Raw genomic sequence first — 25,240 nt, 5'->3', positions numbered from 1 at the left:
AAATTGCTTAAAAATACCTTGTTTGCAGGAGATGACGAATCTTCCTCTGGTTCTCTTTTGATGGCTCTTTTTAAAATACTTGTAGAAGGAGAAGCTGATGGGGACCATAGACAGCGAGCCTGTGTCCCAGTGGGACTTCCACTGACCTTGGCTAAAGAAAGAAAATCAAGTTCTTTACATTTTGGTGGAGAATCCAAGGTACTAATTTTGTCCTGCCACATGACTAAGGTTGGAGGTTGACTTGGTGCATTTGCTGCATTATCTTCTGCTCCTTCTTCCTCACTCGTCTCATTTTCCTGCAGCTCTGCTACCTGTGTGGCAGATGTTACCGCAGTCTCTTCTACAGTATTCTGAAAGACACTTTCCTCAGGCTGTGCTCCCACAACTTGGATAATTTTGATCTCCGTATCTGTTTCACTTTCCAAATGACCATTTTGGTTACTACAGACTTCCATTCCAGTCTCTGCTTCTGCATCTGGTTCTAAACCCCGATCCTCAGCACTGACTTCTTCTGAATGGGAATCCATTGAACCTGGTTCTAAACCCTGATCTTTAACACTTTCTTCTGAATGAGCATCCATTGAACCTGGTTCTAAAGGCTGGTCCTTAGCACTGACCTCTTCTGAATGAGCATCCATTGAACCTGGTTCTAAACCCTGATCTTTAACACTTTCTTCTGAATGAGAATCCACTGAACCTGGTTCTAAAGGCTGGTCCTTAGCACTGACCTCTTCTGAATGAGAATCCACTGAACCTGGTTCTAAACCCTGATCCTTAGCACTGACCTCTTCTGAATGAGCATCCACTGAACCTGGTTCTAAAGGCTGGTCCTTAGCACTGACCTCTTCTGAATGAGAATCCACTGAACCTGGTTCTAAACCCTGATCCTTAGCACTGACCTCTTCTGAATGCGAATCCATTGAACCTGGTTCTAAACCCTGATCCTTAGCACTGACCTCTTCTGAATGTGAATCCACTGAACCTGGTTCTAAAGACTGACCCTGAGCACTGAGCATTTCTGAATGAGAATCCATTGATCTGGATTCTGAAATTGTTTCAGAGAAAGGAACATCCAGAATTCCTGCAACTGGCTTGTCATTTTCATTTTGGACACATGCTAATTTCTCTGGTTCAACGTTTGGTGCCTTGTTTCTTGGGACGCCACTGACAGATTTAGCAACATTGCTGGCCTCTTTCCGATCAGCGGCGTCCTTAATGAAAGGCAGCGGGGTGCTTGTTGCACAAGGTTCTACGTTCAGCCTCTGTGCAAAATGAATCTCTTCAGCAACAGGAATCAGGGTTAGGGCCACGGTTACTTTACTAAGGTTCTTCCTTGGTTCTTTTAACTTTGGTTCCGGAGTGCTTGCCTTTTTCGGTTCAGAGGACAACTTTTCCACTTGGGGAGACAGCTTTTCATCACAGCATTCGCAGCTCCTGGATTTCCTTGCCCGCTTGCTTCTTTTGTGCTGGCATTCGGACACATCTAGAAATCTCTTGGGTGAAGGTAAGGCACTGACAGAGGTAGCAGAAGCATGATCTTCTGAAACGCCATTTGAATTGATAGGTACCGCAGAACCTGTGTCAAGAGTACTAGTTTCCTGCCTGTTTTCTGAAGCAGGCTCCGGGGTAGATTCCCTCCTGTTAGCAGGCTTTCTCCCTGTATCTGAAGAGGCTTTAGGACGTGTCAGGCCTGCATTTTCTTTAAGATCCACACAGGGACTTAATGGGGGAGTACTTTTGTCTTCCTTTGTATTATTAGACATCGAAGGCACTTCTGTCTCTCCGCCAGAAGGTATTTTCTGTTTTCCTACTGACCTAGTTTGGATTTCTACTGCAGCTTGTGAAGAAAGCTCTTGGCTGTCTGGCTTTGCTTGGTTCCCAGGGGAATCATTTTTTTTCAATTTCCCAGACCTTTTCCTCTTTGCTCCTTCCTCTCTTGTTTCACTAATATCAGATTCAGAGTTTTCCATACTGGTAAGTAATCCTTGTGAAGCTGCTCTTCTTGTATGATATCGTGGAAATACTTTTAGTTTCTCCACAGACGTATCTGGGCCGGATTCTTCAAGGTCAGATGCAGCAAGACTGCGTTCAGATTTCCCAAGACTCATGTCCAACTCTTCCTGGCTGTTCTCTTTAGAGTTTATGTTTTCTGTAGCATTGTTTATAGGCACACATATTGGTGCATCTGCTGCTTTTTCAAGTTTTTCAGCCTTTTCCTTTTGCCCAGAGGTCTCCTTATTTTGTGCCATCTTCTTTGGCAGAATCTTTTCATCATCTTTTTGCATGTCCTTCTTTTGTTGATTGTTCTCGTTATCTTGGCTATCTACAGCTCCATCAGTTTCTGCTTTTCGTCTTAAAGAACGTCTTAATGTTTTTTGATTAAGTGAAATGTCAGGACTTTGGTTAACATCGGACACTACTTCTTCACGAACATCTACCTCTGGAGCTGTATTCTCTTTGTGCTCTAAATTTGGCACCACATTTTCATTTTTAACTATGTCCAGGACTTTACTCTCCATTGTTGTGCTGTCAGCCACACCAACACCGGGGATCTGAGACTGATTATCTAGCAAATGTTCTGCTACTTGTGTGTCCACTGATATTTCATGCTTATCCTCGCAAGGCGTATCAGAAACCTGATTTTTTTCCTCTTGATCCGATTGTATTTGTTCTGAGGCTTTGTCGTCCAAAGTTTTATTTTGTCTAAGACTTGAATTCTTCATCTCATCCGTGTTGTTAGGCTGCAATTTTGGATCAGGAGAATTTTCTTCTTTAATTCTTTTTGCTTTGACACACATCTCTAGAGCATTTAAGAATTCTGAGCGTGTCCTCCTTGTGCCAGTGATAGTTTTTCTTGCTGTGAGTTTTACACGACCTTTATTCTCAAGGTTTGGCTTGTCTTTTGAAGAGACATCTGAAACAACTGGGCTTTCGTTCTGGATAAACGGATTTGTTAATGTTACAGTGATATTACTGAAAACTGAAGGACTAAAAGGTCTGTTCTCTGCGTCATCAAATTTTTCCAAAGTTACAAATGCCTGCCTTCTGTTCACCACTACCTGTGGTGTTGCTGAAATTATATCACTAGAAGCTGAGGAGTTGCTGCTGCTAGTAGGGGGATTCAAAGTGGAATCTAATATTGGAGATTGTATTGGAACACAGACATTCAACTCCTCGTTTTTCAGATCCAAATTCTCTTTCTGAAAGCTATTAGGTTGCTCACTAACAGTAGAAGTAATGTTCTCCAGAGATATATTTGATTTGTAATTTCCAGTTACTCCATGTGGAATGACAAGACTTGCTGCCTCTTTTTTCTGCAATTAAACAATTTGCAACATTAAATATTATGAGTTTACTGCTTGCATCGTTAATATACCACCCTCCTTATAAAATGATTGCATTAAGCCTTCTGTGGGATTTCTAGTTTCCCAAACCCTGTATCGACTTAATAAGATTATAACACTGTAACTACTTGAGAAGACATTTGTCTTAGTAATTCTTTTTCTATTCTGCCTCTAAAAGTGTTTGGTATTACTTTAATAAAATGATCAGAACACAATGGTATTAAAAGTAGTGGCTTGTTTCATTTAAAGATAAACAGCTCTATCAAGAATGAAATAATTTTTTCTCCAATTGAACACCCAAAACCACAGGATTACCAAAAATATAAGCAGGCCTAGATAATTTGATATATATCTTACTGCAGGCCAAAGCTGCGGGGTGCTTAAATCTGGCCCACAGGGCCAGCCTGAAAATAGCAAAAGACTGGTGCAATGTGTCTCTGGCAGCCAAAACGGGGCATGACACAGTGCTGCAGGAGGCAGGCCGAAAACAGGGAGCGGGGGCGCCACACATAGCCTCCCATGCGCCATGCCCCATTTTGGCCAGCAAGGTGCTAGAGGTGGTGTCCGTCCCATTTCCCCCCACCCCGGCAGGCCCACGGAGAACTACAATGCTGATCCGGCGCTTGAAGAAATCCAGTTTGATACCCCTGTTTTACTGTTATAATGTCACTCAAATATAATGGTATGGAGTTTCTTCAACAGTATTTTAGAAACCTTGCATTACTGCAAAAGTTTTGCAAAAAAAACCAACCTGATTTATTTCAGATAAAATCCTTTCATATAAATCCTTTATCAAGAAAACTCTAAAAATGCTTTGTGTTACCCCAAACACAAATATCATTCAAAGTAGAAATATACCTGGGGTGTTAATTTGTCCTCTTTCTTCTCATGTTCTTGCTTTACGTCAACTATGATTGGTATCTCCCTACAACAAAGATCATTAGTTAAGATGCACTGAAAAGACAAACGCATTTAAAATGTTCTTCTGGTGCTTCTTACTTACAAAGAATCCTCCTGGTTCTGAGTGTCCTGGGAAAACAGAACATCTTGAGACGCATCCAGATTATTATACATGACAGGAATATCATCCCTGAAAAATTGTACAGAAAGACCATAACATAAGCCAAACTTTTATTTCTGCAGAGGATGTTCAAGGAAATTGAACTCTTTCTTTAGACCATCATTTTCAAAACAATTCTAACTGAAAATTCTAGAAAATATCTAGATTCAAAATATCTAGAGAACACCATGTGAACTCTTCTCTAACACACAAGCTTGGTTTAGTAAGCTCCTTGCTAGTTATGGAGTGGATATGCAGAGAAAAGTATGGGAAACTATATTCTTCGTTCCTTCGAGACCACGAAAGCCTGTTCATTTCAAAACCTCCTTCTAGCATTTCCTGGCCACAAAAGGAGTAAACTTTAAAGTCAAAAGCTGGCTGGCAATATAGAATGGGTGTTCTTGGACTCCTAAGCTTCAAAACACAGGGAAGATGCAGGCAAAAACTAAGTTAATGTGATGAATATAATGTTACAAACCTTTTAGTTCTTAGAACTTCTTTTTGGTGTTCTGTCAAGACTCGCTTTTTTGTTTCTACAGGGATGTACACAAAGTCCAAAGTATTTTCTTCTTCTAAAGGAATGTTTTTTATATTTGATTTTGTCCCTGAGAATTCTAGTTTCATCTTGTATAAGGAAAAAGCATTAAAAGAGAAAAATAGCTCATAAATAACATGGAATCTGTAAATCAGGCATAACACAAAAAAGAAATGATGCCCACCCAGTCTACAGATGAGTAAGAGACTTGCTCATGTCTGGGAAGGAGATCAAGTTTGTAAATTGTAAATTTAACCACAATTTTAAATGAAGGGCCCCCTATCTAGACTACCATGATATGTCTCATTGATACTTCCTGAGATACAACTACCCAAACTATAATTTGATTAGTAAACTTCTATGTCTTACCTTTTTAGGTGTAATGTGAAAATTAATATTTCTTTCCTCTGGCTCACCGGTTAGGGCCAGGAATGAGTCCCTTTTTCCATTAGGATTTACTTTTATCCCACTGATGTTTGCACCCCACTGGGAATTCTCTGTCTGTTTTAACATATTTAAGAGTAATTTATTAAAGTAAATTAAAATATCAATAATGTGGCTGAACTAAAGCTATATAAGCTTGTGTTTATTCAGATCAAAGAGAACTGCTAACAAAATTCCACAATGGAATTGAAAAAAAATCAGAACTTACATAATCAGAATATGTAGTACTAGATCCCTCCATTATCTCACAGCTTTCAAAAGTAGGCAGTAAGAGTATGAATTTTTGTCTTGTTTTATTTAAAATAGGTCTGCAAGAAAGCATAAAATAGCAGTGAAAAATTAAAAATTGTGGTAATATTTCAAAATGTATTTCTGACAAAATGCTTATGGCTGAACTTTAAAAAGCAGAACTATACTTTTTCTTTAGTAATTCCAAGCATGAGGATATTCCAATTAAAAATGCTTAGAATCCAAACAGAATCTTATTTTCACATAGGCTTTCCCCAAATAATTGCTACCTCTTAATTAAATAAATTGAAGAGAAAAGCATTTATCATTGTATTTTCATGCAGAATTCCATTGTCAAGTGTATGGTTACATGAAGCTCGGAACACAAGACTTCCAGGACAGAATGAACTGAGCTCCAGATCTTTTTTCAAATTACCAACTGTCCAAAGGCTTGATTCTAGTTCTTAAGCAAGAAAAAAACACCGAAACATTAATTCACAGCTAAAAACAACTCTCATAAAGTATAACGACATAATACTGCATTGTTTAACAATGGCAATCCCAGCCGGCTTTGTTGCCATCATTAAGCGAGGATTGCAGGTTGTAAGTGAAGGGCTTATGTAACTACAGCTTGTGAGTTCCTGCTGACTTCCAAAAAAACAGTCAACATATAAGCCACCAGGAAGTCACAGGTCCTGGGCAGCTTCCGAGCGAGCCAGCCAGCAGATGAGGGCTGTGGAGTCTGCCTAGGTAAAGGGATGGCTGCTGAAAAAGCTTGTGGTGAAGGGGAGGTGCATGGGTGGCTGCTGTGGCATGGCACATATATGGCCAGGAATGCATGCCATATAAGGCATGCAGATGGTTGCTGTGGTAAGACTATGGCCAGGTGGCTGCTGCAGCCTGGTGTTCATGTGATCAGGCTGTTCAATTCGGGGATTGGCTGTAGACATGTACACAATGGAGTACAACATCCACACTACATAGCAGGACTCCCCAGGATAATAAATACAGGGAGCAGGAGTGACTGACAAGAGCAACTTGTGACCCTTGCTGCTGACTTTGCTAAGAAACTGGCAAGGAAGACTGAAAATAGCCATCATGTGATGGTGGGATGCAGTAACTGTTGTAAATCCAAGTTGGTTGCCAAATGATCACATAACTGTGGGGATCCTGAGATATAGCCAGAACTTAAAGGACTATTGTGAGCACCAACTGTTCAGCACTATTGTAACTTTACATGGTCACTGAATTAATCTTTGGTTGAAATATTAGAAAAAGTTATTGAAATTGTTTGTACTTGTCTTTTCCTACTTATTTGTTTCTCCCCCCCCCTCTCCTTTCTCCCATTTCTCTGAACATTTTTTTCACTTTATATTTTTCTTGATTTGTATTACTTTTTAATTTTTGTATTTTTAAACTTTAATTTAAAAAAAATGTATTAATGAAACCAAGATGTCAACCATGCTTCCTGTCAGTTTTGGTTCTGGGATGCTCAACTGAATGAAGCAACTGGTAGAAATAATAATGAATTCCTTTGTTCTTGTACTGCCTCTTTGCGCGTGACTATAGAAGGATGTGTCATAAATAGAAGGAATGTCTAGATCCAAATGATGTTATGTTACGTGATGATATGTCTGTTTCCAAGCTACAAAATGTTACAATAGCACAAAAACAAAAGATGTCTTACTTTAATTCTTCAGGGTATTCCAGTGTTACCGCTTTTCCAAATGTTGCATTCCAAAACGAAACAGCATGGCTGCATACCAATCTATTCTTATTTGAAAACATTATGCTCAATAACGGAAAAATATCTTCCAAGACATCATCGTCAAAGGATCCAGTATAGTGTGACTGAAAACAAGTAAGGCTGTCTGCCAGTAACTTTTCACACTAAAAGCAAAAATGGTGTAAGAAACATCATTAATTTTTTAAAAAATATTTGATGCATTAATCTCATTTGTATTTACATAGCAAGCACCTTGCCCTTTCTAATTGATAACGTCCAGATTAAATTTATAACAATTAAAATCAAAAACAAGTTATCTACTAAAGGCAATTTGGCAATTGGGAACTTGCTTGAACTCTGATGGCTTGATGGACAACCCTGTGCAGTATTATTTATTTTCAAACTATATATGCAATAAGCCTAGGTGGTTCATTGCACCACCAGTAAAAATAACAATAAAAACACATTGCCCATACATGAAGCAGCCTATTTCCCACCATGCCACTATAGTGGTTTCCCAATGTTCGGCTCTTCCCCATCCTACTCTGATGCCTTCATAAAAATACCGAGATAGTTTGTCACTGCATAAAACTCTGGGATGTTTTCTTGAGTTCTCAGTCTTACTCTATTAGCAGGGAAATAACCAGAGATAGCAGCAATGGAACCTCCCAAAACAGAGCTTTGCCAAGCATCAAGAACGATGTTTTGCTGATCCCTACCTACGTATACAGAATATCTCCTCTAGATTTGAAGAGCTGGTATAAGAGATGCAGTCCCTGATCTGGTCTTATTACCCATATTTGGAATTGATATAGAAACCCACTTGTAACCAATCCAGCCCTTGAAGGACTAGTAATGATCCTACCTGTAAACATCTACCTAAACATTTTCTGCTGCATTCTGAACCAACTGCAACTTCTGAAGGCCATTTTAAGTGGCAATAACTCTTATTTTGACAAAACCCAACCACGATATAGATTAATCAAGCTAAAAGGATGACAATCCGATACTGCTGTCAGAATAGGTCTCCAAGTGCATGCTAGCTAGAAGTGCCACTTCAATCTGCAATACTCTCCCAGCCAAATCTGTATTTCTATGGCAAAGTAAATCTGAATTGGGAATACTTCTCACAAATGAATAAGTGAGCATCATTTATTTATTACTAAGATTTATAAACTGACTCAACTTCAGGAGCTTTAGATGATGTACAAAGTCAAGCACAACACAAAAAACAAAAATTGTAAGCTATATTTCTTTTAAAATTATCTCCAGAACAGCAACATATTGAACATTGTTACCAATTAAGATTCAGAAAAAAATTTTTTTTTCCATATATGAAGTACCTTGTTATTGAGTCCAGGACTCAATGGATTAACAGACTTTGTAGGTGGATTAGCAGACCTTGTAGAAAAGAATAATTTGCATGTAAGTATTATTCATCTATAAAGTATAAAAACTGCAGTTTGACTATAATCTTAAGGTGGAATACAACTAATAGGTAAGATATTCAGTAAATACTGGTTTAGCCAATAGGATACACTACATATATTAAGGAAAGAGTACACTGAATACATTAAGAAATTATCCAAGTGCTGAGGACCTATTCAACTATGAGATATATTTTATATTCTGCCTTTTCATCCCAAATGTTGTTCAAGATATCACCAAAAATGAAGATAAAAACAGAATTACAACACTAAGCAACTCAAGTAAATTAGCACCTCCCTCCCCCCAGCAAACTGCATCCCAGGAAAGTAAAGCATATCTTAATGAATGAATGCACGAAATGTTTTTCCATTTTTTAAAAAAGCAAAAGAAAATTCTTTGCTTGCTACCAGAAGATAACAGGGATAAACCCATCTGGCAGTGAGGGAATGCTCACTGAGAATGCCTTCCTGCATTTCTACCAAATATGTTTCTGACAGCAAAGAGACCGGGAGTGGGGACTCACCTGAAGATGCTAATAATCAAGGTTTGTATGTAAAATCCCAGAGTGCTTTGACAGTCCCACAAAAAACATATTAAGACAGTTTATATCTTTGTTAAGAAAGTTAAAAGTTCTCTGAACTTCTCAGTCAAGAACCTGGACTCACGTTTTCAATTGGCTGAGCCTTCTGAACAATTTTTAAAGGCAGCCCAGCACTTTCAAATGAGATGTAGCTACGGTAAATATAATTATGCCCATATTAACACATATTAAGGAATGGTCCAATGCTCTGCAATCCAATTAAACTGAATTTTCAGAAAAGGATTAACATTAATTGATAATATTGTACATACTTCCAGGCTGTTGCTCAACTCAGAAAATTTTAGCTGCATAATCTTGTAAGTTTTTAAATAGATCGGTTAATGAGCATATGGGTCAAAAAATGTCTGCAATCAAAACCCACAAATCTGTTTTAAGATGAAGCTTTTATGTGATAATCACCTTCTCTTTCCTAGTAGAAAAATGAGCAATTTTTTCCTTAGTGAAACTTGCATATGCAGTTGTAATAAATGTTTGATTATAAAGCTACTTGGTTCAAGTAATTTAAAAACTGATATTAAAACCTGGTTTAAAATGTGATGATGTAATTACAGAACTTTAAATTAGGATGCCACCAATAAAATATATCTAGAAAGTCAAGAGCTGAAGCAAAAGGTCTTCCATGGTTAGGATTATAGGAATGCCCATAAATCAATGTCACCTGTTAAGAACCACAGAGATGCATGTTCTTTGGAATGATCTTTCACTAACGTGGTCCTTCAGGTCTTCCAAAGGTGCATCTATCACCCCTGTACCTTGTCCCCCCTGTCCCCCCATCTCTAATTTGCTTTCGTTCTCTTTTAATTTGCAGTCACATGCAATAACCTTCCATAATTACTTCAAATTACTTGTGAGAGAGAATTTCATCAGAATAATATCAGTGTGCAACTGCTACATCAGTGAAACCCAACTCTATTAATGTACATATACTTACTGTATTTTTTCATATAATGCTGCAAAAGGTTTTGCAATAAATCCCAAGAGCGATCTGAGCATAGACGGCAAAGAGACACGGCCAATGACATTGTGAAGAATACCAACAATCATAAAACCAAGAGGAGCTAATTGTTCAAAGTCAGATTCCTTGGATACAAGCATCTGAAGAGAGTTCATCAGTATTATCAGAAGTTTAATTAAAGAAGACAGCTTGCCAAGGGGATTCTTCTGCCTTTTGGCCCAGTCCACTAGATTCTGTGGAGCTGAAAAACAATTTAATATTAATTTTGCTTGAAACATAAAAACTTAATAGCATTTTAAAGTGAAAAGTGATTTAGATTCAACCATCCTTCATCCGCAATATGACTTGCAGAAGGCAAAAGGTCATGTTTCTCTGTAACCGTGTTCTAAAGCCTAGCTTGTTATTATTAAAAGCAGTGGGACAGAAGATGATGAGCAATGGGGCAGTGGGAATAGAACAAAAGGTACTGTATTTATGACAGCTGCAGCATCCTGGGGTCACGGGATTGCCATTTGTGACCTTTCCAGCCAGTTTCCGACAAGCAAAGTCAATCGGAGAATTTGGATTTTGGCAAAAAGGACACAAAATTGGTACATAGCCATGTGATGAATCAATAACTGCATTGCTTAGTGACAGATGTTTTGACTGCAAATGTGGTTAAAAGATCGTTGAAGACTATGTGTATTAGGGGAGGTGAAAAAATATAAAAGGAAGAAAAATAGAGCTAGGCCATTCAATAATGCAACATTTCATACTAGCAAATCTTACGTTTATGTGCTGATGGACATTTTATATCATAAGGTGCAAAATTGACGCATTCAACCACGACTACTGTAATATGAGAGAGCCCATCCAACATGGAATGATTCTGAAATAGAAATAAAACAGACTTGTCAAGACAGCACAGAAAGGAACAAAGAAATATATGTGTACTAGGATAAGGGAACCTCCACTTACTAGATGTTCTTCATCTTTTAATCCAGATATTATTTTGGCACAGAGTTCCTCACAGCATACGTTATCGTCTGCTGTTGGTACTAGTAATGCACAGCGGGCAAATGCTTTATATAGTTCTGACCAAGAACGCAGTAGTTTTTTCATGGTAAACTGTAGTAAAGCAAATTACATTTTAACAACCTTAGAATCTAAACGACAAGTACTACTATAGATCAGTGGTGGGTTACAGGCATGCCTGCTGGGAGCACCAGGTACCATTCCGGTATGGTGCTCCGGGGGGCCCACCCGCCCTTCTTTCCTGTATTTGACCCAACCAGGCAATTTGCACATGCGCACTGAGTGTACGGCCCCTGTGCGACGTAACCCACCACTGGGGTTAACCCTAACTCACCACTCTCTATAGATATTCAAAGTTTCCTACCTCTGGAAATTCAGAAGATGAAAATATACAGTTTACTGGTAGCAACAGTGCACAGTAAATTGCATTGAAATTGTGCTCCAAAGCATCCCCTTGATTTACTTCATTCGTCTAAGGAAAAAAAAGTAGCCCAAATTGAAAAATCCTCTAAATTTTTAATATCCAAAGCATTTAAAACACTGTACAAGTACTCCTGTACTTACAACAGTTCATTTAATGACATTCAAAGTGGCTTATGAACATTTTTCACACTTATGACCATTGCAGCATCTCCATGGTCACATGATTTACATTCGGATTCTTGCCAACTGGTTCATTTTTATGACACTGGCAGTGCCCTGGGGTCACATGATCTTCTTTTGTCACCTAGACAAGCAAAGTCTACAGGGAAGCCAGATTCACTGAACAACTGCATTGCTAATTTGGAAATTGCAGTGATTCACTTAATAAATGTGGCAAAAGTCACTTAACAAATTTCTCACTTAGCAACATCAATTCTGGGCTCAATTCTGGGCGTAAGTCAAGGACTACCTGTATCTAGGTCAGCGGTTCTCAAATAGTGGGGCGCGCCCCCCTGGGGGGGCGCGAGGCTCCGTAAAGGGGGGCGCGAAGGCTCCCTTTCCATCTGGGTGCAACGGCGGCGGCGTGGGCGAGGCATAATATATCCCGCCTGGAAGTGGCAGCACTTCGGACTGTGGATTTTCATTGGAGCCGCAGGCTGGAGCTGTGCAAGAAGCCTGCTCGGGCGGGGGTGGGAGGGAGGGAAGCATGGCTGTCCCAGGCTTCCCTCCCTCCCCCCCCCCCAGCCCAAGCAGACTTTTTGCACAGCTCCAGCCCGCGGCTCTGATGAGTCTCTGAGCAGTCCCCAGCGCTGCCACTTCAAGCCGGGATATATTCTGCCATGCCCTCGGCGGCGTCTTTATGCAGGTAGCTCGCCTCCCCGCCAGCAGCTCCACCGCCAGGATTCCGTCTGGAAGCAGAAGCGCAACAGCCGCTGTTGGGGAAGGGACAAAGGGGCGGCGGTCACCCGATCTTGCCACCGCCACCCCTTCGCCCCTGGTGTGCTGCTGCTTCCAGCTGGGATGCTGGAGGAGCTGCTGGCAGGGAGGGAGGGAAGAAAGGGAGGAGGGAGTAAGGATAGACAAGCAAGAGGGAAAGAGGAAAGAAGGCAAGCAGGCAGGAAGGAGGCAGAAGGAAGGAGGGAAGAATGGAACTGGAAGGGAGGCAGGGAAGGAGGGAGGGAGAAAGGAAGGATAGGAGGATAGGGAAAGAGGAAAGAAGGCAGGCAGGCAGGGGGAAAGAGGCAGGAGGGAACTGGAAGGGAGGCAGGAAGGAAGGGAAGGAGGAAGGGAGGGTGGAAGGAAGGAAGGATAGACAAGCAAGAGGGAAAGAGGAAAGAAGGCAAGCAGGCAGGAAGGAGGCAGAAGGAAGGAGGGAAGAATGGAACTGGAAGGGAGGCAGGGAAGGAGGGAGGGAGAAAGGAAGGATAGGAGGATAGGGAAAGAGGAAAGAAGGCAGGCAGGCAGGGGGAAAGAGGAAGGAGGGAACTGGAAGGGAGGCAGGAAGGAAGGGAAGGAGGAAGGGAGGGTGGAAGGAAGGATAGACAAGTAAGAGGGAAAGAGGAAAGAAAGCATGTGACTACGGTGGGAGACGAGGAAAGACCGGTGTGCTATGTTATGCAGAGGTGTACTTATAACAATTTTATAGACAAATTATACTATTTACAGTCGCGCGGGGGGGGGGGCGCGAAATGTTTTCTTCTTCCTAGGGGGGGGCATGACAGAAAATAATTGAGAAGCACTGATCTAGGTTGACACATGAACTATTTATATATTTAAGACACACTGAAACCTTAATATTCTTGTTTATTTTTTAAATCTAATTCTGGAAAGTTTTTTTTATTTCTGTAGTAATATTTTTGCGTCTCTATATAATTGATACTTAACTAGACAAACTAGTTCACTATACCTGTTTAATGCATTCAATTAATGGGTTAACTATAATACTCCACATTCGCCACAAATATTCCTTATTTTCCAAGTGCAGAGCACTTTGACTCACAATTGTGAGTACAGACTGAGTAAAAGCCAGAGGAGACGTAGGGCCAGACAAAGTACATTCCACTAGAGTTTCGTAGCTTAAAAAGAATCTAGTTAACAAAAAGAAAAAAAGTAATTAGAATCTAAATTAAAGAGATATATTTTAGCAACTAGATATCCAGTTGGACATATTTTAAAAAAATGTTCAGGGGTACCTACCTTTTATTTTCAACTCCAAATTTAAGAAGATCTTCACAGAATAAAAGCTGAACCAGGAACAGTGCTGGGGTTCCCTGTCAAGAAAAGAAAACCTAAGTTTAAAAAATATTCACCTTCTTTCATGATTTATGAAAGTTTGTACATACTCTCCACTGAATGCTATTTGAGCTTCATGGATCCTATTGATATTTAAGGAGAATCTAAGAGACAAAATAACAACTAAGTGTGGTGCCTGTTTTGTAAGTAATCCAATATGAAATATGTAAGAGAATATAATTACTTCCTTTGAATTATGAACTGTTATAGTATATAGAAGGACGGGGTCAAGTGTTGGAATTAGATACTCCTTTCCTTATGGATACAAAATTGAAGACATTTTCGTTTACATGGATTATTTGTTGAATCTAAATGACAAGTGCATTTCTATACAGGAAAAAATAATGAAAAACTGTTCCTGGTTTTTGAACAGTATGAAAACTAAACTGGCTTGCTGTCACACTGATGTGTTAATCTTTATCTAACTTGGGAATGTCTCAGTTTCCACTCAATGTCTTAAGACTTAGGCAGATGGACGTGACATTCTGACTCATTAGCTTTTGATTTCTGCTTTAGGAGAGGGTCACCTTAACCAACCTGTAGAAATTCCATTCTTGTAATAATTTAGGAATTTAGGGTCTAGTAGGATTAAGAGAACCACTTATAAATATCTGTGACTGGTATCCTACCAGTTGTATCTCTTATAGGAAACAAAGCATGTGGCACACCATGCTTTGTTTAACCAATCTGAGCAGTATCACACATCATATGTATTGTACTTACATTCAAAAGATCCATGTCAGCAATCTGATAGGCTGGTGATCCCAATACTTTTGGAGGCAATTCTTTAATAGCCACTTCTAACAAGGGCTAAAACAGGAAGCAAAATATTTCATTTAACAGTTAACAAGGTAAAATTATTAATTGGTATCTATATTATGATTTAAAAAATTCAAAAAATATCAAGATTATTCAAAATAGCACTCTGTGCAAAGGAAATAAGCACTATTTATAGCATATATCTTATCATACAAATATGACTTATCTAAAGTATTATGCTGTATATGTGTACACATAATAGCAAAATTTGCCCTTAAGCTCTAATAAATGACAAAATTGCTGAAATCACTTTTATAAGAATATAAACCAATAAAGGAGAATATTGGTAGCTCAGGGTTGGAATGAGTGGATACTTGGTGCTTTCATAAGTATTAATAAGTATTAATGATGTTACCTAGCTTGGGTAATGAGCCATTGTGAAGAAATCAACACTTACCAATGAGTTTAATACTGGCAATTCTTTTGACAAAATAATGTTTTTTAAAGTCTGCAGCAACATAGTTAATACTTCTGAATTTTGTCGATCTCTTTTGTTGCCTAGAAATAAATTATGCATGCGGTGGTCAATCAGATCTTATAACACTAGACATAGTAACAGGCTTCATACATTAATTGCACCTTTACCCAGATCCCATTTTGCGCAAATCACTTCTAAATAAAGAAGTTTAACTGCAAGCTGTGTTCAAACAGTAGCATGGTATGGTTATGGTACACCAATTTATTTAGATAGATATAAGTATAAATAAATAAATTCAGTATCTTTTCACTTTCAAAAGGTCTCTGTACAACTGAATCATATCAACAATTATTACCTGAATCAATTGCAGCTTTCACAAAACCAACTAATTCTCTCCATATAGCAGTGAGCATAAAATCTGCAAGGCATGATTTAAACAAAAGGAAAATCAAGTGAAAAAATCAGTTAAGTAGATTTATATTAAATAAACATGGAACAGGTTTACAGGAAAGATGCTGACTACTGCACTATATGAAGCCTTTTTTTAAAACAAAAAATGCCCACTAAAGAATTTTTCTGTGAGTAGAAGACAAAAGCTACAAGCAACTTGGTTGGGTTGTTAACATCCAAATCACCATGGCAGCCATTTCCTCCCTTTTAAAGGTCAGCAATAGAGTTTCTGTGGCTTATCTTGCCCTGAAGGAGACAAGGAACTAATTCAATTTACTTTTCAGGAATGGTAAGCAGCAAAGAAGAAAAAATGAAATAAGTCTGCAAGGAACAACCAAAGACACAAAATCCAGTGCCAATGGAGTACAGACAGTAAAATGCTCAGTTCTACTTATTGGGGCAATTAAAATGAACTATGATCACCAATTTTTCTCATCTTTTTATGATATGCATCTTTTCTACTTTAAACCTGATAGCAAGAACTAGCTAATTGATTTATTTTTTTATTTATTGAGTTATATTTATATAGCATTCCTATAGTTGATGCCTTTTGTCTTTAGAGTTGAAGATACCTGCTTACAATAAATATCTAACCTGCACATAAAGTTCTTACCAGAAACATCTTTTCCAATTGCAATGAAACCATCCTGAGCTGCATTTATGAAAACACTGGCATATTTGCAGAAGAACGAAGGACTGGTAATTACTGGGTACTGAAGAGGTTCTATATAAAAAGACAGTAAAGAACTTCTATTACTGACAAATCAGCAGTTTTAAAAAATAAAACTAAGGCTACAGTATTTTACCTTGTTACAAAAGTTATTTTAACAAATAGTTACCTAAACTAAGCACAATATTATTTTCCTTGGCAAAAGTCAATACTTCTGGTCCCATAAAGAAGTGAAGTAGCATTTCAATTCCTAGAAGCTGAATAGATGGAATAACAGCTCCTTCGTTGCTAGAATTCAAAGTCATCCTTGGATTGGCAACATTTCCAAAAGGGAAAACCCCTGAAATAAAAAATTGCATTTTTTTCTCTCACTTCTAGCAAAGAAAATGATTCATATGGGGGGGGGGGGACACAACACCCCACCCGGGTAGGATTAGCATGAAGAGCTGGCTGACGGAAATGAGGTTGAAGACCTGATTGTGTCTCATGCTTCTAACAATAGAATTGTACTTCAAAGCTAGCCAGCATATTTTATTTAGAAAGTTTCCCCGAATGTATATGACATTATCTTCCATTAATGGTCCTATGCTTAAACTACAGCTACACAATTCCAAACTGCAATGCTCGTTAATAATATTAACAAAGCTTACTTTCAGGAATGGCAAAGAGCAAGGAGTATCTACTCAAAATGTGCTAGTATGCAGGGCAAATGCCTTGGGAAAGACTAGGAGTGTGAAAAAAATGGAAAAAGGATTTTTTCCTTTTAAACTAACATATTTTGTGGGCTGTATGAACCATTTCAGGTCAGTGGTACAATTGGGCAGAATTGAGATAGCCCTCTTCCTCTCCCTCCACAATGCCATATCCCACCAGTGTGGTTCACCACCTCCCAACCTCCCCAGTGCTTCCCCTCCCTCCCCTCAGCTGCCAATGTGCTTGTACCTGCTTGCTTCATACCTGATTTTCGTGAACAACCTGGTATAGCTACATTCTGATTAGAAATTAACCGTGATGAATTTTCTTGTAGCAGAGAGGCATCAAGGCTTAAAGTATTCTGAATTAATGGTACACAAACCTAAAAAAGAAACACTGAAGCATAAGCCCCAAAATAAAATAAATGGGCAGATCAGATCTGAATAATTTATTCTAGCAATAAACTAAATAAAGAGATATTTACTGCACACAGATATTATTTATTAAAGGGGACAATGCATACAAGAGCACAACAATATGTCAGATATTGCATAGAAATATAAATGTAAGAGTCTTTCAGAATCCCATTTTAACTAATGCTGAATATTAGTTAAACAACAAACATTACGTTACCTGTTCAAAGTGAACTGGAAGCTGAGATCCAAGCCTCATTAATAAATACCACCAAACTTCAAGCTTGGTCAGTGCCAGAGTTTCAGTTCTCACATGAATAGAGGTCAATGGCTGCATTAGCAATTTTAGCCTTTTTGCACTACATAATATATCTTGGAAAACAGAAATTAAAAATATTTATTATTATATTGAATAGAAAGAGAAGCAAAATTTAATGCTTCTTGCCTCAATGGGTTGCTATGAATTGAAAATGGACTTGTCTAACAAATATCGCATCCCCCTTTAAAAAATACTTTTTATTGAAGATTTTAACAATTCTAAAAGGTAACCCAAACTAATATCAGAAAGAAAAAAATAAAAATAAAAATATAAAGTGAAAGGAAAGAAAAAAGGAAAACCAACAGAAAAACAAGAAGTGCAAATAAGCCACTCCTTTTCTATGGGTGTTTCAGAAATATAATTATTCTTACACTTGTGTAATGATAGCATTAGCATTTTGACTTATATACTGCTTCATAGTGCTCTACAGCATTCTCTGAGCAGTTTATAATGTCAGTGTATTCGCCCCCATAATCTTGTTCCTCATTTTACTGACCTCAGAAGGCTGTCAACCTTGAGCTGGTCAGAGTTGAACCTTTGACAGTTGGCAGAGTTAGCCTGCAATACTGCATTCTAATCACTCTGCCACCTTATATTTGAATTCTGTACTCTCCATCCAACATTCTAAAAGCTTCAAAATGTAGTCTTCTATAAGCTTTCTTAGACACAGGTGGGCCTTTGGCAAGCAAGACTGAGTCACATTTTTCTCTTTTTCTTCTTCCCATCCAGGTGTGTATGGAGATTCTGAATCATCCAGTCAGGATTATCCCAAAGGTGCTTTCCAAAAGGCAACTGAACTTTCTTGAGTTTTTTTTCATTGAAAACATTTCCCTTCTCATTCAAGAAGCTTCTTCAGTTCTGATCTGTTCTCAGAACTAAAGCAACTTTTTGAATGAGAAGCAAAACATTTTCAAGAAAAAAAAAACCAAGAAAGCTTAGTTGTCTTTTGAAAAGTATCTTTGGGGCTTTCCATCAAGGTTTCATATCTCTGTCACCAATGTTCTTTTTAAAAGATTTTTAACAATTTGAAAATTGCCCAGAGTTGCTGAACTTGAGTAAACAATTTATAGTGGGTGAAAAGCACATTCTCATAACAGATAGCTGGCATCTTGCAACAATAACAACTATGTAAATCTTATATTAACTGTAGTCAGTATGTGACAAGATGGCAACTAATTTAATTTAAACTATCAACATCACTAATAACTTCCTATGTTTTTGTGTGTCAGCTTAACCACTGATTTTCCCTCTGCATGTGAGAAACAAGAGTATATTCATTGTCAATACATTACTGCTCAACATTTCAGCATACCTGGATTTAAAGCAAAGTTATCAATCAGACTCTTCCATGCAATGAAAGCTATTTTCTTCACCACCGGGGAGCCACTACGAAATCCAAGTTCTTCTAAATGTAGTAAGGAATTGATAAAGCTTCCACTATGATGCAGTGTCTAAATGGAAAAATACAGCATCACTGTACACTGTAATGCACTTCCAGTATCATAGCTTATAAAGTATTTTTCTCCAACTTACTTTTCCAAGCAGCTTTACAAATAGGGGCCACAGTTTCAGAATATATGTTTCATGTTTTGAAAAAAATAGCTTTTGGAGTTCTGGAATTACTTTCTGTAGGATTATAAGAGAGAACATTTATTAAAATATTGTATTAAATTAGATAAAAATGCATCTTGATGAGATTCTTGGGGGTTGGTTCAGAGATGGTGAGCTAGGATCCTAGAACAGCATTCTGAATTATTTTAAATGTCTATGAGTTGTTTGTCAAATATCTAGAAGGAAATTGCAGTTATGCCTGTCAAATATCTTGAAGGAAATTGCAGTTATGCCTCTTCCATCACTCCAGAAAATACCAAAGCAATTTTAACATTCCATGTGGTGCAAGAAAGAACGATTAAATTACTTGTGGCACAATTACCATATGAGGCACAATTCACATATTTATTCTCTGAGATTAGAAACTGGGTTGCTAAGAATAAAAAAGCGTATTTTGAATAGGTTCAGATTGACTCCAGCAACAGGGCTACCATTAATATTATTGTGTAATTATAGGTCAAAGTGATGGAAGAGTATTACAAATTGCTCACCTACTGATTATTGTCTGAGTATTCACTATCCTTAAGACTTAATGGAAAATATGTAATCAAACTTTGGATCTGGGACAGAGCCACCAAATAACCTAAGAGGATTTTAAAACATTTGTCATCTTTTCATAAAATTTCAGAGATGCTCTTTCGAAGCCTGTTTTTTCTCTTATTCCATGTTATTAATGGACATTTTTTAGAGCTTGCCTTAATGCCACACCCTCAATTTTGTTAAAAAAAATGCTGTAATAGCCCAGGTTCTAAGAGGATTTCTCCTATGAGATAAGGTAAGATTGAGAAAACTGTACATGTTCTTTTATAATATGAATTTAATTCAGACTTTTATCAAATGCCTAATATGGTCTTCATTTAAAAAAAAATCCAAGTTATTCAGATAAATTTTGCATTTAATATCAATTGGCTGACAGACTCCATAGTTACATACTATCCACAATTGCAAAATGTTATTGTGCAGCTATAACAATTGTATTGTTGTAACCCTTACAGAATTGATCTGTATCAATCATATGAAATTTGACTTAAGTTTTTAAACACTGGATTGACATATTATTTTATTGCTATCGTTTATCTATTATTTTGTATCAATTGTCCTTTAGTTTGCATGTTTTAAGACTACAAGAAGGTATGCATTCATTTATTCAATTCAGAATAAATGTACTAGTAACATCTAAATAATCTAAAGGATTATCCTGAAAAACAGCTCAACATACTATTTCATATGAAAAAAATATAAATGTTAATATAAGGTATTGTGCTAGAAATCACAAATAGCAGTGAACTGTCATTTTTAATATTCTTTCCAAATAATGCATTTCACTTCAGGCTTCATTTGTATTTATCTTCCTATATTTAAAGTACTGACTCTGGTATTTATTATATAATAAATTACTTGTGGCAAATCCACTGCCTAATCCACACATTTCAGTGATTTCTATTCTGGATTTTTAATTTGTGCCAAATATATACGTGACTAAAAATCTAGTGAAATAGCTGTATGGGGACTGAATGAAGGTCATGCAAGGAATATGTCTGGCTCTGTGGTGCTCTGCAAACACAATTATAATATATTTGACTTACTGTAGTCAGGAGTTGCTCAGCGACTGCTATCACCTCTTGGTGCTGCTGAAGAAGCGGTAGACCCATTTCCAAAGCACTAGCAGCTTTTAACTGTACTTTATGAGCTGAGTGAACCAGCAAAGGAATTATCATCTTAGCCCACGTCACAGCCTGTTCCTCCATGTCAGATGGAGCCTGTTCTAACAGCCTAGATTTTAGAAACACAAGTATGAATCAGTTGTGCAAACACAAATATGAGAAAATTTCCAAAGTCTTTGCAAAAATTTGACAAAAGAACTGAGAATGCAAGTGTATGTAAACATCTTGTTCTCATGTGACAGTGGTTTGCATAGTCCCGTGATGGCAAACCTATGGCACATGTGCCACAAGTGGCACACAGAGCCATTTGTCAGGACACGCGAGGCATTGCACTGTCAGCTCCAGCACATGTGTGAGCTGGCCAGCTGGCTTTGGCCTTCTTTTAAGGCAGTTTTTCGCCCTCTGGAGGCTTGGGAAGCCTCCGGAGCGTGAAAAAACCAGCCCTACGGACAAATCAGAAGTTCGGGAACGGATTTCCGGTTGGCTCGTAGGGCTGTTTTTTCCCCTCCGGAGCCTTCAGGGAAGCTCTTGAAGCCTCCGGAGGGCCTCCGGGGGGCGGGGGAGGCTGTTTTCACCCTTCCCAGGCCCTAGAAAGCCTCTGGAGGCTGGGGAGGGTGAAAAAAACATGGTAAAAGCAGGGGGGAGCGCTGGCCGTGCATGCATGCACAGGGGGTGTCGCACGCACATGCGCGCTGGGGTCGCAGGCATAGTATTATGGGTGTGGGCACACCCGCACATGACCCCCCTGTGCTCCCCCTGCTTTTGGCATGTGATCCAAAAAAAGTTAGCCATCACTGGCATAATCTATTCTGAATAATATGCTTCATAGGCTAATTGAAGGGATCTGCAGTCCAGGGACAAGATAACTTAATCCATTGTCAATTATCCATTGTCAATAGACTGTTGACAGTTGAAGCAATATGGAAAACCTTTCCCAAAGTAACTCTTACAAGCAGCAGTTTCCGATCTACTACATTATAGAACGACCATTTATGTTACATTGCTACAACTGGAGTGCTCCAAATATAATATGAAATACAATATCAATAAAGATCTAATATAATTAGTAGCTTAACTGGAAAATAGAACAAGTCCCCCCCCCAAAAAAACCCCACATATACAATTTATCTGACACATATTTCAGTAATACAATAAATTCAAAACATAGGCACTACTGAACATGTAGTACAATCATAGCAACAGTGCTATTACTTACAATGTAAACAGGTCAAAATTTAAACAGAAGTCATTCTCCTCTTACTTCTTTTAACAAATGTATATCTTGATACATACCGGATAATAACATTTAGTGCTTCATGTTCAACCACCATGGAATGTGAATCTCCTTTAAGAAGTATTGTTTCTAACATAGCAATAATATTGGGTACCTGAAAAAATATAATGAGTTAAGTATAGCAAGACTTTTAATCAACTTTTATTTATAGGTGATGAAAACAAATCCTACTCACCAATTTTCCAACCGTATCTGGAGGAAAGAACTGCTTTGAGATCACCCAGAGTGCTCTTGTGCGAATGTGTTTGTCTCCTGAATTTATAGCAACACTGTTTAATATAGACAGTAATTCATGTATTTCTATTTCTGTTTTTAAAAAAGAAAGAAAAAACAGTAATTATTGTTCTAGATATTATCACTGTGTAATAATTGATAGTTGCTATTTTCTTGGTCTGTATGAAGTTCACACTAATGTCATAAAAGGATGGCTCAACTATTCTGTATAGAAAAAGCTGTTCTGGATAGAGATTTCTTTCATAATGATGTATATCCCTGCTAGTATGCCAACATGGAGCAAAAATACACCAAACTACTGCTTGTGTGACTATTTTGATATCAGGGAAATCCATGGGTTTTTAGTATTTGTCTTTTGTATTTTTAAACTTCAATAGAAATTATTTTTTAAAAATCATTCTTGGATCCCTGTAGGTTTTATTTTGGCTGAAGCATGGACCAACCAAAACATTCTGTGGCTTATTTCTGCTGAAATTTAGCCAATAGGAAACAGATTAAAAACTTAACACATTCCATTTTTATTTGTGATTATGTAATTCTGTTACTACATACATTTGTCTGTATATGCATTATCCACAGATATATACCTAGACTATGGATGTCAGTCACTCAAAGAAACTGGTTAGTCAAACTGATGGTAGTTTATCAATGTTTGTAATACAAAAAGGTATTTACCGCATAATAAGGCAGCAATCTTTGGATTACACACACAGAATCCTAAAGCTTGTAAAGCTGCACTGCTCAACTCCAAATTTTCAGTAGGAATATGTGTCTAAACAAGAAAGAAAATAAATCTAAACTCACACAAGAGAAGATAGACCAGTTATATTACTTCAATTTGCCAAGATCTGAAACAGGTATTATTCTCTAATTCAACATTCCCCAATCTGGTAAACCTCTAGATGCTCTTCAATGACCATCCATAATCACTTTACTGGACATATGAAACTGGATTTCTAGCTAATTTGGAGACTGATCAAACTGTAGAAGGTCGCTATATTTACTTAAGTTCAGATTATTTAATATCATATTTCAACTTATCCTCAAATACAAAAGCTAGTTAATTTGCAGGTTATTTCTCCAATCCACCAACCAAAGTTGATATATATCAGTAATTTAGTGATCTTGATATGAAAAATGAATAAACTTATTTCTCTGATTTAATGGGTAAACTTGATAGCACATTACATTTCTTTACACAGCTATCTTCAATTTAAAAAAATAGCAGTTTTGATTGAGATTCAAATTGTTTGAAACAAAAGTATGCACTTCTTCAAATTAAGTTTGAACTACCAAGTTTGCCCAATTCTGATGCGAGATAGTAACTCAAACTTTTTTAGCCTGAGATAACTAAACAGGGAAATAAAAACAAAGAACAGAAGTGAAATACATACCATAAATAACTTGTAAAGCTGGGGAAAACAGTTTTCAACCTCAGCTGCAAATTCTTTTCCTTCTTCTTCATCTTCTTCCTCTTCAGTCAAGCGACTTAATATTGAAAAACAAACAAGCTTTCAGTTAAAAAGTGCTGAAATGTAAACAAATACATAACTACCGTATTTAAAGGCTAGCCAATGCAACCCATGACTCAGTTATGAATTTGATCATTATAGATATTTATCAGTATCAGGCTTTGTTTGTGAGAACTTCAAGCTCGTCAAGCTTTCTGTTAAAACCCAAATAAACTATTTGGGGATAAATGTGAAAGGAATGCTGATGGTGATATTAAACGTTTGTCTGGAGCCATAAATACTGTTAGCTGAGAATCTGAATTATTTCTAGAAAATGTTAAATTATGATATTGTAAAGACTATGGATATGAAAAATAATGTATTAAAGACCAAGGTATCTGATAGAGAAAGTAGTAAATGATTTCATGTTTATTGACAATGGGAAAATAACTGAAAAATACAAGAATACAAATACAAAAAAGTAATAAGTGGCCTGCTGATTTTAAAAAATGCATTGCCAAAAGTAAAAACAACTCTGTATAAGTTATGGAACAAAGAGTTGGTCATGTCATGAGAAGCAGAACCCAGTGGGAGTGCATGTGTTAAATAAAACTTTTAATAAATCAAGGAGTGGGTATCCCAAAGGTGCTTTTCAAAAGGCAACTGGCATTTCTTGGGTTTTTTTTTTTCCTCATCTGAGAAGCTTCTTTAGTTCTCTTGGATGAGAATGAATAATGATTGAAAGTTGCCATTATACAGTTGGTAAGAGTAAAAAAAAAAGACAAGAATGTTAAAGAACAAAAGGCAATGTATGAAATATGTAGGAATGGGGGTTGGAAGCAAAAATGGTTTGTCAGAATATGAAGTTATGACATGGTACAACAAATAATGGTGTAAACCACATTTAATCATATTTCCCTTTTTATCTCATGCTTTCAAGAAAGCAAATTGGAAGTTAGAACAAACAGTGCAGATTATTTAGAGAAGCCAAAGCCAAGACAGACAAAAATCCCAGAAAGGAGTTTAACAAGTAACTTAAACAGAATAGTTAGAAGAGATATGCAGCAGTATTACAAAATCTGCAAATGGCAGTAAATTCATTTTAATTTTTAATAGTTATTATTGATAAATAACACCCAGTGAAACCTTTATTT

General features: G+C 37.5%; 1 protein-coding gene across 3 annotated transcripts in view; it reads right to left on the bottom strand.

Moving 5' to 3' along the window:
• Positions 1-25,240, bottom strand: part of RIF1 (replication timing regulatory factor 1) — a 37,797-nt gene that overhangs the window by 7,816 nt on the left and 4,741 nt on the right. For 2 of the 3 annotated variants that reach the window (XM_081936208.1, XM_081936210.1), the window contains exons 2-29: positions 24,030-24,123; positions 23,311-23,407; positions 22,577-22,707; positions 22,401-22,495; positions 21,030-21,216; positions 19,366-19,458; positions 19,145-19,283; positions 17,734-17,885; positions 17,365-17,482; positions 16,577-16,747; positions 16,351-16,461; positions 15,643-15,705; positions 15,267-15,367; positions 14,774-14,860; positions 13,955-14,028; positions 13,665-13,845; positions 11,700-11,807; positions 11,279-11,428; positions 11,090-11,189; positions 10,298-10,562; positions 8,681-8,738; positions 7,299-7,501; positions 5,592-5,691; positions 5,309-5,440; positions 4,883-5,028; positions 4,348-4,434; positions 4,203-4,269; positions 18-3,314 (exon numbers count right to left, since the gene is read on the bottom strand). In XM_081936208.1, the coding sequence (XP_081792334.1) occupies positions 18-3,314; positions 4,203-4,269; positions 4,348-4,434; positions 4,883-5,028; positions 5,309-5,440; positions 5,592-5,691; positions 7,299-7,501; positions 8,681-8,738; positions 10,298-10,562; positions 11,090-11,189; positions 11,279-11,428; positions 11,700-11,807; positions 13,665-13,845; positions 13,955-14,028; positions 14,774-14,860; positions 15,267-15,367; positions 15,643-15,705; positions 16,351-16,461; positions 16,577-16,747; positions 17,365-17,482; positions 17,734-17,885; positions 19,145-19,283; positions 19,366-19,458; positions 21,030-21,216; positions 22,401-22,495; positions 22,577-22,707; positions 23,311-23,407; positions 24,030-24,123 (6,607 nt within the window). The remainder of the gene's footprint in view (positions 1-17; positions 3,315-4,202; positions 4,270-4,347; positions 4,435-4,882; positions 5,029-5,308; positions 5,441-5,591; positions 5,692-7,298; positions 7,502-8,680; positions 8,739-10,297; positions 10,563-11,089; positions 11,190-11,278; positions 11,429-11,699; positions 11,808-13,664; positions 13,846-13,954; positions 14,029-14,773; positions 14,861-15,266; positions 15,368-15,642; positions 15,706-16,350; positions 16,462-16,576; positions 16,748-17,364; positions 17,483-17,733; positions 17,886-19,144; positions 19,284-19,365; positions 19,459-21,029; positions 21,217-22,400; positions 22,496-22,576; positions 22,708-23,310; positions 23,408-24,029; positions 24,124-25,240) is intronic. The other variant, XM_081936209.1, reaches the window with a different exon arrangement.

The sequence above is a fragment of the Natrix helvetica genome (genome assembly GCF_964273705.1).
Source record: "Natrix helvetica genome assembly, chromosome: 1".
NCBI lineage: Eukaryota > Metazoa > Chordata > Lepidosauria > Squamata > Natricidae > Natrix > Natrix helvetica.
Note: the sequence above shows the minus strand (reverse complement) of the source record. Positions and strands in the feature narration are given on the sequence as shown.